At 38.8% G+C, this 14,739-nt stretch overlaps 2 protein-coding genes across 2 annotated transcripts; both read right to left on the reverse strand.

Moving 5' to 3' along the window:
- Positions 1 to 1,034: 1,034 nt before the first annotated feature.
- LOC116329784 (tumor necrosis factor receptor superfamily member 11B-like) lies at positions 1,035 to 2,378 on the reverse strand. The gene is made up of 4 exons (XM_031751872.2): positions 2,244 to 2,378; positions 1,755 to 2,145; positions 1,453 to 1,534; positions 1,035 to 1,356 (listed from the first exon to the last, which is right to left on the reverse strand). The coding sequence occupies exons 1-4, from the start codon at positions 2,259 to 2,261 to the stop codon at positions 1,116 to 1,118; spliced, it is 732 nt and encodes a 243-aa protein (XP_031607732.2). The 5' UTR covers positions 2,262 to 2,378; the 3' UTR covers positions 1,035 to 1,115.
- Positions 2,379 to 12,036: 9,658 nt separating this feature from the next.
- Positions 12,037 to 14,299, reverse strand: LOC120442620 (tumor necrosis factor receptor superfamily member 6B-like). The gene is made up of 5 exons (XM_039619467.1): positions 14,291 to 14,299; positions 13,268 to 13,649; positions 12,948 to 13,127; positions 12,784 to 12,865; positions 12,037 to 12,687 (listed from the first exon to the last, which is right to left on the reverse strand). The coding sequence occupies exons 1-5, from the start codon at positions 14,297 to 14,299 to the stop codon at positions 12,447 to 12,449; spliced, it is 894 nt and encodes a 297-aa protein (XP_039475401.1). The 3' UTR covers positions 12,037 to 12,446.
- Between the last annotated feature and the right edge of the window lie 440 nt (positions 14,300 to 14,739).

The raw sequence follows: 14,739 nt of genomic DNA on the forward strand, positions 1-14,739 counted from the left end.
CTTTAAAGATTATGTATATATATCGCTTGGAAGTACATTAAAAATATACCTTAAGACCCGAAAAGCATGCATTTTTTGTTTGATAGTCGTAAAAGCAAAGAGTCTTATTTTGTTTTTTGAGCGAAATATGAGGATATTCGTTTAAAAATAGAACATAGCAGCATAATGTCAAGTGGAGTGGCAGAGCTACATTTCCTAGGAGGTTAAATTGTTTGAAATAGTCTTTTGAAGACAGGCTACATTTTATTGTTTGAAATAAAGACTTAATTTGTTGGAAGTGGTTTTTCCAACACTGATATAAACGGAGAGGCGGCGACGCCATGTGGTAGCTCGTTGACAGTACAGGTTGTTGTGGTTGCACCATGTTGGATTCTTTTTATATATATATATATATATATATATATATATATATATATATATATATATATAGTTTTGCAGCACATTTTTTTAGTAAACTATACTTGAACTATAGTTGAAATTAGAATGTTTCCGCCTTTCCAGATTGTGTCAAACAATTCGGAGAATCAGGTAAAGTGCTGTAAAAAAGTATTTGTCCTCTTTCTGATTTCTTCCACCCTTGTTAAATCATGAGTTACATGTAGTTAACAGTTTTTGGAAGGCTGACCGGTCGCGGTTAGACTCTTCATAGCTGCCCATACTTCCTCCTTACTTGCACTTCCTATATCACTGTCTTTATTTCATCTGTTCTCTCTCATTTGCAACACACTCTTCACTTCTTATCATATATTCATGTCTATCCACCAAAACCCGCTGCAAATCATTTCCAGCTCAATCTCTCCAGTCCTTTTCTCCTTCATGCGTAGTCTCTCAGTACTCCTGTCTGCTTTCGTAATCTGAATTTTTGCAAACCTCTTCCTTCAAATACTTTCCTGTACTTCCTCTTTCCACCACCAAACCTCTGATGCCCAGACACTACACCATCTGAAGTTAAGTACAACATATACAAACAGTAGCTTTAGCAATGAAAACCTAACGTTTATACAGTACATATACACATATAAAATGACAAACGATACAAAGAATATTCTGCTTTATCACATAACAACTTTGTAAAACAGGTATACAGTTTTTATAAATGTGTAACGGACTGCAGACTAGAGAGCATTGTTTACTTCATCTATTGTGAAGCTGCAGTTTGGGTTTTGCTGCTTAACCTCATGGAGTCTCTTCTTTAGTTTTTCTGCCATGGAGTTAAGATCTGAAGCTCTTAGCATGTCAGGAATCTTCCTCAGCTTTTCCTCTGGAGCCTTTGCCAGCCAGTCTATGATGTGATCCATGAGAGGCTCTCTCTGTTTGGGGAGACTGCGCCTCTCTTCCGACGAGGTAAGGATGTATCTGTTGCAAGGAGACAATGGTTTAATGGGCATCTTTTTTGAATTTAGAGGTGAAGGAGTGCTGGAGAATAATCAATCAGACAAAGAATGTGCTCACTTGGAAACAAATTTCTTCATTTTTCCTACACGCATCCTGTGTGAATGGAAGAATCCTGAGAGGAATGTCCTGAGAGTCTCACCTGAGAAAGTTTGAAATAACTTTGTAAATTTGGTTGCATTAAAAAAAATATTTTGTTTTTGGCACCTGTGAGAGGACTTCAGGTCACTAACATTCAGTGGAGTTGTCATGAACTTAGTTGTTGGAAGTGTAAAGTGAGTTAGACATAATGATGTTTTGGATAAACAGAAGAAGATGAATGGATGGTTTAGTAGTTCATATTTAATAAATGGGTACTGTACCTTTAGTTTGAACCCCGTATCCGGGGCCACACTCTGTGTGCCTGATACAGAAGTCATCAGCCAAGTAAAAGCCTTCTTTGCACCGACAGATCCTGTTGGTTGTCGGGGAGCACTCTGTTTCCACCTCCTGGTTACCTGTGCAAATGTTGCTGCAGTACAGACACCTGGGCAGGTAGTTCCACAGATCGGTGAAGTGGCCATCTCTGCACGGCTGACACTGTGTGCGTGTGGTGGCAGTGCAATGAGCAGACATGAACGTGCCTGGTGGACACTTGGGACATTTGAGGATTTCTCCGGTTAACAGGTCTCGGTGGTCAAAGGTGGGAACAGGATCCACCACTGAGGCACCACAGAGTGAACCAGAGAGCAGGAACAGCGCTGTCGCGATAAGCTGTGAAGAGAAATGACACGCGTCATTATGCGAAAAAACACAAACAAACAAACAAACAAAAAGTACGCTCCCGATATTACATCAGAGTTATGACATACTGAGGTTCCAACAAACATGTCGACGATGAACTCGCGTTGCCTTGAGGTCTTGATGTCTAGGCTTAGGTTTATATGTTGATGTTTAAACCACGGGAATTCCCCACATTCTTACCGCGATGACGCTGTCCAAGCTTCTAAAACATTTGCGCACGCACACACACACAATGTTTCCGTTGTTGAGAAAAACATATCTCTGCACTAACTTTGTTGTTTTTGATGCATAACAATAAGGTAGCTTCTAAAAGTGAAACATGAAAGCTATCACAAGGGCCTTGGTAATGTGTTAAGTAAAAATATTATGGGATTTGTTGATTTAAAAAAACAGACTTGTTTTGAGATAAAACTTTCAGACGTTTTTAATTATATACAACACGGCATCAAAAAGAGTAGCAAAGTCATTACAGGTATGTTTATCCAAACAAAGGAAAATTAATCCAAAACAGCCTTTTAAACAACTTTATGTCTTTGGGTAACAGACTGATGAATTCACGAGGTGCACTTAAAGGGACCATGAATAGCGACCTTATATTAAACCGTACATAACGGTGTAGGTGCGCAATGCTTTTTTCAAGCGTTGATGACATGACTACACGTAGTAGTGGTGTGCGGATCGACACTGACATATGAATTCCTCCAATAACAAATATTTATCAAAACGATTTTCATATTAAAATATCCTTATTTTATTAATTTAGGGTACATTTGTAATTTATGATTAACAGGACCACTGTGTCGATTGGTAGGAACTACTTCTTCTTCCGCCTGTCATAGTTATATGCGAAACACCGCTGTATAAATACATCACACCTCACATGTGCTCACTAAAGGCTCTGCCATACTGCAAATTTTGGTATGATCCAATACCAGGTAAATTAAGAGCAGTATACAGTACACTTCACCGAACCTATAAAGAGAGTTTATGTAGGGGAGGGCAGTGTGTCATTATTTATGAGCTGAGTCATCAGGCATTTGCCAAATTCTGAACACATTTTAATGAACACCAACACAACAGTATTGTGATTTTAAGAACCCATAATAATTAGTTGACACGGTTTTCCTATATATTGATTCTGTTTTTTTGTTTTTTGTTGCTTTTTTTTTAGAGACCTGGAATCTGTTGTTTAAATGTGCTATAGGCTACAAAAAATTGACGAGACAATATTTTTTTTTTATTAAAAAAAAAGATTTTAAAAATGTATTTAACACAGCTCAGTGGTATACAGTGGGGTTACCGGTAGGTTAAATGGTAAAACTAAATTGCCCATAGGTGTGAATGTGAGAGTGAATGATTGGCTGTCTCTCTGTGTTAGTCTTGTGACAGACTGGTGACCTGTGATTGTGGAACTGCGGAAGAAAATGTATGGATGGATTCACAGTCTAGGCTTAGGTTTATGTGTTGATGTTTAAACTACGGGAATTCCCCACATCCTTAAAACTACAGAATCCCATTTGTTTAATTAACAAATATACATTAACAAATATGACTATGAAATAACTAATGAGATAAACACATGCTACAATAAATGTATGAGTTTAGCTTGGAGTAATATGTGTGCCTCGATTTACTCAGGTAAGGTTAGTTGAGTTGAGCATTAGAAGTGGATTATGTAGGCTATGTGTCATAATATGCATCGTACTTGCTGTAAAGCAGCAGTTTTAGGCTTTAAAAATTAAATGTAAAACTGAAAAACATTTCATACTCAATACAGATTGATAATAACATGTATCTATAAAATGGTTCTCAGCTGTAATATTTTCAGTCATACTAGTATTGAGTGATTGTTAATTGAATATTTTAAAATTTTGGCATTGACTTTTCAAGTTTTTGTGTATGATAATTTTTCATAATTAAACAATAACAATAATTAATCTGATAACTTTTCATTAGGAAAATACAGATTTTCCTAATGGGTTTTGGTTTTTGGACTTGAACTGACTAGTTAGCTCTGAGATCATTATGTCTCTGAGTTTGCTTGTGATCAGTTTAGTTTCTTTGTTTCTTAGGTTCCCCTTGTGTCTTTGTCCTCTGTGTCCCTCTCTGTGTGTTTGTGTGTGTCCTTGTGTCTTGTTCCCCCCCTTGTGTTTCCTTCCATGGCTCCCCTGTCTGTCATGTCAGTTCATGTATGTTCACCCCGGTAAGGTTGGGTGATATGTCAACTATCTGAGTCTATAGGCTGAGGTTATTGTCAATCGTTTTTACAAGGGAGATTTTTTTTATTTATTTGCCCATGAGTAATTTTGCTAATAATGTTGGCTGAAGCTAACAGAAGCAGTCAAAAGAAATAAATAAAAGCGCTGTTTTAACGGCACCCTCCTTTAGCTGCGAGCAAATGCACCCAGGTCAGAGTGTGCCCAAATGCAGCAGCGATTCATTTACTCAAATTCATAACAGAAAGAAAGAATTGCAGGGAAACAACGAGAAACTGGCTTCTTTTTTCCACTATAATGGTGTTTACGGGCCGTTCCAGTGTTTATCTGTCTTACACACTCGACCAAACAACAAATAAGTTAAAAATCAAAATGTCTTTTCCAGTGAACATAAAAAAATTTTTTTTTAAAGTTTTTTGTGTGTTTTGGCGCATCTCAAATAAATAAATAACTAAATGACTAATCCAAAAAGTATCTATATTAATACTGAAACAAACAAGAAAGAAGGTAAAATATTCCCTCCAAACAAAACTTATAAACTCTTTGACAGGAAAACAAGCATGTTTACTTTATCAGGTTTTAGCAGTGTTAACAATATTACCAGCGGTGCTGAAAACGCGTTCTGAAAGTGTGCTTGTGGCTGGTATACACAGATATTTCCGTGCCATGTGTGGCATCAATGGGAAACGTTTTTCATGCATTTTCCACCAAACCAGTGGATCGTCTTCTCCGTCTACGACCTCCTCGCTAAGGTAACTGTCCATTTCTATCTGCGCCTTCTCCTCCAGTGTGCAATTTGGCAATTAGTTCGTCCATGTTTGGACGTCTTCTGTGTTCTAAACACGCAAATCAGTCCGTGCATGATTACATTGCTCCGCCCATCAAAAAGTCTGCTCATGCGTGAATATATCGCCTATTGTTGGTTATTGGAGTGATGATTTTCGGTTTGAAAATTCTTACTTCCCGACCCATTATCTCCCTCTCCCTCTGTGTCCCTTGTTTCCTTTTTGTCCCCGTCTCTGTGTCCCAGTCATGTCATTGTTTTCGTCTCCTGATTCTGTTCCCATGTTCCCAGTTTGTTTCTTCCCTGGTCCCAGTGTCAAGTCCATGTGTCTTAGTCTGCATGTTTCCTGTTTTATTTTGACAGTCTCTACTCTTGTGTTCAGTGTGTTCTCTTTGGTTTCCTCCTGCCTCATCACGTATTAACTTTTTACAGCTGTGTTTCTCTTGTGTTTCCACTTCCCTCGTCACCCACGTGTATTTATTGTGTGAGTTTTCTTTTGTTCATTGTCAGATCGTCTTTAATGTGTCCTTCTCTGTGTCTTCTGTGTGTAGTTATGTCTGACAATGAATGTCCATTTCCTGTCTCATCTCCATGTCGCTCTCTCTCTCTCTCTGTCCATCACTCTCTCTCTTGCCTCTGTCATGTCATTGTGTCCATGTCTCAGTGTTAGCGATTTCATGTTTTATTGTGATCGTCACTTATCTTCTACAAGATAATTTTTTCTGGCTTACAATGGTTTCATAACATTTATGATTAATATATTTGAGATATGTTTGACCTATTATAGGCTATCAAGTCACACACAGTGTTGCTAGCTGAAGGTCCAGCTGCTGTGTTTCACAGAGAGAGAAAAGAAAGAGAGCTAACTTCACTCAGAGATGGAGAAAGATAAGAAAGATGGAACGTGGGAGGCAGAAGAGAGGTTAGATTAACAGGCAATGACTGCTCAGTGGTATTTGGTAAACTGGAGATTTAAAGCTTACAATAACTACTACTACTGCCTGTCACCCCTCCCAGGGTATTGGCCGCCAAAGGTAGATCTCCAGAGATTTCTGTCCTGAGCCATTCTTTCTAGGTGGGTCCAGGTGTAGCCCATCTTTTTTGCTTCTGCCTTGAGGTCTCGTTGCCAGGTGTTTCTTGCGTGGCCTCTCTTTCACTTGCCTTGGGGATTCCACCTGAGAGCCTGCCTGGCGATGTTGGTTCTTGGTTTGCGTAAAGTGTGCCCTACCCAGCACCATCATCTCTTCCTGATTTCTTCCTCTTCTGGGAATTGACAGGTTCTTTCCCATAGTTTGATGTTACTGATTGTGTCTGACCAGCAAACGTGGAGAATCCTTCTGAGACAGCTGTTGGAAAATGTTTATTTGTCTTCCAGGTTTCAGCCCCGTACAGCAGTACTGACTTCAAGTTGGAGTTGAACAGTCAGATCTTGGTAGTCAGGGTCAACTCTCTGGATGCTCTTGAGCTGGATGAAGGCAACGTTTGTTTGCCAATCCTTGCCTTGACATCTACATTGGTTCGACCTTGCTGGTCGATGATGCTGCCTAGGTAGGTAAAAGAGTGTTCTTCCTCCAGAGGACTCCCACTAAGGATGATTGGGTTGTTATTATTGGAGTTGATCTTAAGGATTTTGGTCTTCTCCTTGTTGATGATGAGTCCAACCCTTAGCTTACAATAAGGTCGTCATGTGACACAATTTTTTGCCATATTGTGAAAGGGGCTGAGGTAGGCTACCTGCTATTTAAAAGCTGCATGAAATCCTCTGCAGGTTAGTGCAGGATAAACAGGTTCATTTGCACTACTGTGATGAGTTTAAACTAAAGAGCAGTGTGTTGGACTGGTGCACAGGGACTGGTTCACAACTTAACTGCTTCCCTACTTATTTTGCTGTTTAGAGGCAAAGAAACCCACTATAATGTAAACAACAGAAGAGTCAAAGGAGTTTGCAAAGAAAAGCGTCTGGACTTCTTTGAGTTGCTTGAAGACGTTTCACCTCTCATCCGAGAAGCTTCTTCAGTTCTAAGGTCAAATGGCCGAGAGTCCCAGATTTAAACCCAGTGGGAGTATCCCCCCAAGGAGGGACAAAGGACCCCCTTGTTCACAAGCGCATGGCACAACATAGAAGAGCCACCTCCACAGGACAAGACTCAGCAGTCCACCTGCATCTTAAGGATAAAGGTCACTCGTTCGAGGATGCCAATGTTCACATATTGGACAGAGAGGACAGATGGTTTGAAAGAGGAGTGAAAGAGGCCATCTATGTCCACTGTGAGCGACCATCTTTGAACAGAGGCGGTGGTTTACGACACCAACTGTCTGCCATCTATAATCCAGTTTTGAGTTCCCTCCCCAGACGCCTTAACGCCCACTCACATCCTGGGCCATCTGACCTCAGGAAATCACATGATAGGGTGGGGCCAGGTTTCACAATGAGCTCACCCGAAACCCTGGCTGATTAGGTCCCACACCCACTTTCACACCTTGGCGCATGTGATTAGAGGATCACCAGGGGTCCTTTGTCCCTCCTTGGGGATACTCCCACTGGGTTTAAATCTGGGACTCTCGGCCATTTGACCTTAGAACTGAAGAAGCTTCTCGGATGAGAGGTGAAACATCTTCAAGCAACTCAAAGAAGTCCAGACGCTTTTCTTTGCAAACTCCTTTGACTACGATGACCTGGATGACTGAGAACCTTCACAGACAAACAACAGAAGAGTTTTTATTTTCCTTCTTTTTCTCTGCTCATGTTCTATTTACCTGGTTCAAGTTGAGTACCTTTGTTAGAATTGAAATTTAGACTGAAGTAAAGTTTGTATTCCTACAGTGATTATTTTATTATTGCATTAATGTAGCACAAGGTTCAGTAAGGTTTGGAAAAAAATATGTGGTAGAAGGTTCTTCAAGGAGTTAGTTTTTACTTTATTACTTTTTGAAGTACATTTCAGAGCTTGTACTTTTTTGCTTTTATTTGAGTAAAGATCTTACATTCCAAAATAGAAAATTGAACCCACGCTAACATAAGGAAAAATAAATATACACTTGTTGGGTTATTTAACTTGAGTGGTGCTTAGGGGTCTGCGATATGAGTATACTTGATGTAATGCAAGTTTTTCCACATACGATGGTTAAGAAGGCTTTATCGTAACATTCGAGTATACATCGAGTAATTGCCATGAAGTACTAAACTGTCTGTATGAAGTTCTGTTTTTCTCCTACACCCTACAAGTGTGTCATTAGTTTTCTAAAAATTTGTCTACCCGGTGCACTGCGCTGAGCATGTGTTTATATACTACCAGATAGGGAATAATATGGCGACAGACAAGCGAGGGAATGAGACACGTTGTCATTTGGATTTCACAAAGAGGATGTCGAATAAAATGTGTTCATTTGCAAAAATTGCAACAAACAAATTTATTTAGCTGCAAAATTAGGAATGTTTTAAACGTCTCCCCACAGAAAACGTTGAATAAACCAACTGTGACACCTGTGACTGTTCTTGGTCAGTTGTTTTTATAGTCACTATCTAGACTTTTGCTTCTGTAATTTAAGGTCATCACATTTTTTAAATTTTACAATTATATATATATATTTTTTAACCCTTTATCATTCTGCTCAACCAATTGGTAGAGTACATTTTCAGGCCCTATGTCTAACTGAGGCTTTCACTGAAATTGACCTAACTTATTTAGTCTTTTCTACCAATTGGTTTTCATCTGTAATGCCAAAAAAAATCCACCAGAAGGCACTGTGAATCCAAACGGTTGGTTCTTCTTATCCCTGTCCCAACCAGGAAGTCAGAAACAAAAAACCATCCAACCTGATATAGTGTTAGAGGACTTACAAGTCACATACATCTGTTTAGTATGTGATCAATTGCTGATAAATCACATTAAGTGTTAGCACAGCAAGAATATGCTGAAATAATTTCCTCAGTAAATAATTTTTGTAACTTTCTGAGTAACATGTAATCAAGAGTAACATGTGGAAATCACAAATATCACAACTAATTACCTTTTTTTCAATAGACCCTATAGTTAGCTACTGTAAATTTACCAATTTACAGTAGCTGGTAAATTAATATTACTAAGTTGTCAAAATTATAATTTCATGTTTAACAAGTACTATATGGCTAAAAATCACATGGTCTTGTGGCAGATTCGTGACTGTTGTCTCATGATACCATCCACCTTCAACCACAGTGTGTTTGAGGTCATGGTTTCATATGAAGCCGCCACAAGGGCTGGGACTCTCCAGTATATTGCCAACAAACCAGATGAGTGGGGCTTTAAATTGTTCTGCCAAGTTCATCTTGCATCATCCACGACTTGCTGCTGTATCAACGGGGATCTACATTGTTCAATGCTCCCCTCAGTGAAAAGGAGCAGAAGCTACCTCTAGGCCAAAGTTGTAAAAAACACTTTTGAAACCCATAAAAGAACCTCAGCTCTTCACAACTTTCAGCTTGGTCCAGAACTTGCACACCTCCTTTGTGTCAGGTGCATTGGTACTGTGTGATCAAACTGCACTGGTGGAGCTCCCTTGATGGCAGACAAAGATCTGATGAAGAAGGGCCGTGGAGCCTGTGATTACAGGTCTGATGAAGGTCTGATTGCAGTAAAATGGTTTGACAACAAATGTGTCAGCCTTCTTAATGCCTGTGGGTTCGTGCCTCTTTCATCGGTCAAACGGTGGAGCAAAGAGTCCAATGCAAAGATCACCATTCCATGCCCATCACTCATCCCTGTATATAATTAGCATATGTGAGGAAGAGGTAGAGATCAGTATTTTAAAAACTGTAGGGTCTATTGAAAAAAAATGATTGGTTGTGGTTATTACTTACCCAAGTCAATAAGAAATGCAAGCAAAGATTTTTTCCATTGCTTTTTTCTTGGTGTGGACCTTAAAGGGTTAAAAGCGCATTTTTACTTTCACTTCGTTTTTGTTTGTTTGTTTGTTTTGTCTCATGAATAATTGTTGATGGACTTTTTTATTGCTATGATCTTTTGTTTGATAAAGGTCTACTACTGACCACAGAAAGAGACTTACTGTGACAGTGTTGTCATTTGTGGAAAAACCTCTGTGTGCAACTTATATAAGAAAAAAACAAACAAAACATTTCAGTTCATTCAGAATTTTGAATTCAAAGTAGAAAAAATACTGAATGGTCAGTTTGAATGAGTATACCAGTGCAATTTGAAGTACTATATAGTTTGGGAGGTTATTTAACCATATCATGATATATATTGTGTATCGTGATATACCCAAAAAATATTGCGATATTAGATTTTCCTCATATCACTCAGCCCTAGTGGTGCTCTTTACCATCTCGCATCAACAGTGACATATGTATGCAAATGAATATAATTATAAAAAATAAAAGTGGAAGGACACCTGGAAACATGCAAAAGGTTTCTAGTTATCAAAAAGTCCGTGGACTGGCAGTAACAGGCTGCGAGCCAGTTCTCTGGAAGGGTTGGTCGTACAGCTCAACACTGTTCCTGTGAAGACTAGGTGCAGTTTGAATGTGGAAGCTTCCCTTTTTTCTTGTAAAGTTACTGTCTATTGTGAGAAAATGCGGTAAAGTTTTGAGGAAAGTTTATGTTTAGTAGAAATTAGTCTTTATTTACTTTGATTACAGTTTAATAAAGGGCACATAAATAGATACCTTTATAGAAAGGCTTGTATGAATTTCTAATGAACATTTGACACACCAGATGCCCCTAAGCTGAGATGAGTTATTTTGTCCAAAGTGGCCATTGTTTCCTTCTCTTGATAAGAAATAAGCTTTGGGTGGCGGAAATACAAACAGGGTATCAGTACACCTACTTACTTACGGCATCATTTCCTTAGGGATTAATAAAGTATTCTGATTCATGAGGACATAATGTCTGTACTTTTGCCACCTCTGCTTGTTACTATATCAGGTGTTTACTCAAAGTTGCCACTAGATGGCGCGTAACGCTAAGGAGGAACGTAAACCTTCTTACAGGTCAGGGCTGCAGCACAAATCCTGCAGTCAAGCACTGAACGAACTTTTGTTTTCTGCCTCTTTGTTTTGATGGACAATTGCAGGGTTTATAACTACACACCTCCCACATCTGCCAATTATCACAAGTGCTTGATTGCAGTTTTTGCTGCAAAGAGTTGCACAAGCAGTTTTAGGGGGAATTACTTTTTCACAGTGGAGCAGGTGTGGATAGCTTTTATCCCTTAATGAACGAAATGATCATTAGAAAACTGCATTTTGAATTTACTCAGGTTATCTTTGTCTAATATTACTGTGACAAAAATGCAAAAAATTAGAAATCAGGAAGGGGGCGAATACTCAACCAATACTGTATTTTTGTAAGTTTAAAAGGATCCTTTACAGTATTATACTTTAACAAAACGTTGATGAGCAGTGCATTCTAAGTTCTCTTGACATTAGGCTGAAATCGCTACCAATTCTTCATTTTATTGTCAAGTAAATGATCAAATAATTAATACATTTATAATTACAATGAATTTACTAATGTGTTTATGCAATTATTAATTCATGAAATTGTCCAATTGTTATATCCAGGACTCCTTGTCCTTCATACTTATGGGATCTCTAACACTTCCTCACTCTAACTGTAGTACTTTGTAATACAATTACAAAGTACATGTTTTACTCCAGGATAATGGTAACCAGAAAGACGAGCTACATTTGTACTTGTTTGAAATAATTAGTTCATTCATAGGAAGGTCATAAAGGAGGAGGCGATACAGGAGGTTGTGACTTTAGGTTACAGCGTGCGCGATACTCTGTTTGGTTTTTACACTTGGCAGGTAAAATATTTCAGTTTGAATGACACTCACAATCTTATAAAAATCCTTTTATTTAAAACTTTAAATAACATCACAATGTCATGTTCAAAATATTTTCATATTTCAGTTTTTTTTGTGTGGAATTTCTAGTTGTTGTTGTTGTTTTTATTTTTCACCCTTAAGTTTGTAACAATATGGAGTTAAGTGCAACATTTACAAAAACAGCTGTAGCAATGTGAATATATGTATTTAATAGCTTGTTCATTGTGGCCCTTATTTCATAGGAATAATTCACCAAACTCATCTGTAATGGAGTCATGTGTCTTCCAATCAGAAGCCTCAATGTATAAAAATAATATTAGTTGTGTTAACATTTGTCTACCTTTATAACCATGCATGTACGCCAATAAAATGGAGAATGGTGTAAAAATATCCTCCTATAACACTTATAAAAATGTTTTCAATGTGTAACGGACTGCAGACTAGAGAGCATTGTTTACTTCATCTATTGTGAAGCTGCAGTTTGGGTTCTGCTGCTTAATCTCATGGAGTCTCTTCTTTAGTTTTTTTGCCATGGAGTTAAGCTCTGAAGCTCTTAACATGTCGGGAACCTTCCTCAGCTTTTCCTCTGGAGCCTTTGCCAGCCAGTCTATGATGTGATCCATGAGAGGCTCTCTCTGTTTGGGGAGACTGCGCCTCTCTTCCAACGAGGTAAGGATGTATCTGTTGCAGGGAGACAATGGTTTAATGGGCATCTTTTTTGAATTTAGAGGTGAAGGAGTGCAGGAGAATAATCAAACAGACAAAGAGTGTGCTCACTTGGAAACAAATTTCTTGAGTTTTCCTACACGCATCCTGTGTGAATGGAAGAATCCTGAGAGGAATGTCCTGAGAGTCTCACCTGAGAAAGTTTGAAATAACTTTGTAAATTTGGTTGCATTAAAAAAACATTTTGTTTTTGGCAGATAATATTAATAACATACCTCCGTTTGCAAGACTCTCACAGGTGCCACACACGGTGTCAGAATAGGCTGAGCCAGTGAGGAGTACGCTCTGCCCGCTGGAGCACTCCTGATGTTTTACACACAAATCCACCGCAGAAGATGAGCTGGAAAAATATCCCGCTGGACACTTTTCACAAACAGTGTTTGTCTGCTGTGTACCTAAGAAAGGACAACAGAGGACTTCAGGTCACTACATTCAGTGGAAGTGTAAAGTGAGTTAGACATAATGATGTTTTGGATAAACAGAAGAAGATGAATGGATGGTTTAGTAGTTCATATTTAATAAATGGGTACTGTACCTTTGGTTTGAACCCCGTATCCGGGGCCACACTCTGTGTGCCTGATACAGAAGTCATCAGCCGAGTAAAAGCCTTCTTTGCACCGACAGATCCTGTTGGTTGTGGAGGAGCACTCTGTTTCCACCTCCAGGTTACCTGTGCAAATGTTACTGCAGTACAGACACCTGGGCAGGTAGTTCCACAGCTCGGTGAAGTGGCCATCTCTGCACGGCTGACACTGTGTGGGTGTGGTGGCAGTGCAATAAGCAGACATGAACGTGCCTGGTGGACACTTGGGACATTTGAGGATTTCTCCGGTTACCGGGTCTCGATGGTCAAAGGTGGGAGCAGGTGAGGCACGACAGAGTGAACTGGAGAGCAGGAACAGCACTGGCACGACAAGCTGTAGAGAGAGACGACACCTGATGATAAGTGCTGAAATTGCCTCAGAACATGTGATTTGTTATGCCTGTGAGTTATAACTCCCTCATCCTGTAGCTCTAAAATTTCACCTAAAGTAGTGGAAATATTAACTAGGTTAAACTGCAAGTCAAAAACAGTAACACAGGAACAAGCATCAAAAATATGGAAGCATTTCTGTTTGTTTGTTTTTAATCCTCTCACATTAACTGTGTTTTGTTTCTAACCACTAACTCTTAGAGTAAAAGTTACCTCTTGTCTGATCTGACCTGATATTTAGCTTCTACAATGACTTTTCAGGGGCCAGGATGAAACTAACAAGAGGAAACCTATTTAACCTCAGTGCAGCATCTAATAGATAAACCATCTGTACACTGTAAGCACAAAAGAGTCCACTGTGGCAAACTTCCTCTACAAATCATTGATAAAAGTGATTAAAGTATTTAACTATTTCGCGTTACATAAGCAAATGTAATTAAACATAAATGCATATTTCTGTTTATTCTTTTTCTATTGTAAAATATTTTCCCATTTCTAGAATTTGCATACTCGTAAAATAAGTTTTGAAATGTGAACCTATCACGTATTTCCATTTTAAGCTCTACAGCTGTGTCAAATACTCACCATGTTCATGATGGGATGTCTGTCAAAGAGGATTTGACAGCACTCGGCTTTTATAGGAACCCTTCCTGCGTGGGTGATGTGGTTTGTCTAATCAGCTACTTCATCTTAAAGTCAAACTACTTCCTGCGCCCCCCGTGTGCGGCAGCCGGTTACAGCCGCTCTGCTCATTCTGAGTTTCTTTCTTTCTTATCTTTTTCTTCTCGTAATTTTTTATAACTAACGTATTAGTCTGTACAGTTGTGTACTGTATTTATTCTTATTTTATTTTATTCTAATTTTTCCTTCATAACTTTTGCACTGTCCACTTCCTGCTGTGACAAAACAAATTTCCTACGTGTGGGACTAATAAAGGTTATCTTATCTTATCTTAAAGCAAGGTTATTGAAAAAAGAAACTGTCAGAAAATGGAAGGAAGTATTTGGAGTAATGTGTGATTTAGTTTCCCTCGC

The sequence above is a fragment of the Oreochromis aureus genome, linkage group 11, assembly GCF_013358895.1.
Source record: "Oreochromis aureus strain Israel breed Guangdong linkage group 11, ZZ_aureus, whole genome shotgun sequence".
NCBI classification, from domain to species: domain Eukaryota; kingdom Metazoa; phylum Chordata; class Actinopteri; order Cichliformes; family Cichlidae; genus Oreochromis; species Oreochromis aureus.

Coding starts and splice junctions, on each gene's coding strand:
- LOC116329784 (XM_031751872.2), bottom strand. Junction 1,535..1,754: donor ATACGGGGTTCAAACTAAAG/GTACAGTACCCA, acceptor AAACTTTCTCAG/GTGAGACTCTCAGGACATTC. Junction 1,357..1,452: donor ATGAAGAAATTTGTTTCCAA/GTGAGCACATTC, acceptor TCCTTGCAACAG/ATACATCCTTACCTCGTCGG.
- LOC120442620 (XM_039619467.1), bottom strand. Junction 13,128..13,267: donor ATACGGGGTTCAAACCAAAG/GTACAGTACCCA, acceptor GTCCTTTCTTAG/GTACACAGCAGACAAACACT. Junction 12,866..12,947: donor TGAGAGTCTTGCAAACGGAG/GTATGTTATTAA, acceptor AAACTTTCTCAG/GTGAGACTCTCAGGACATTC.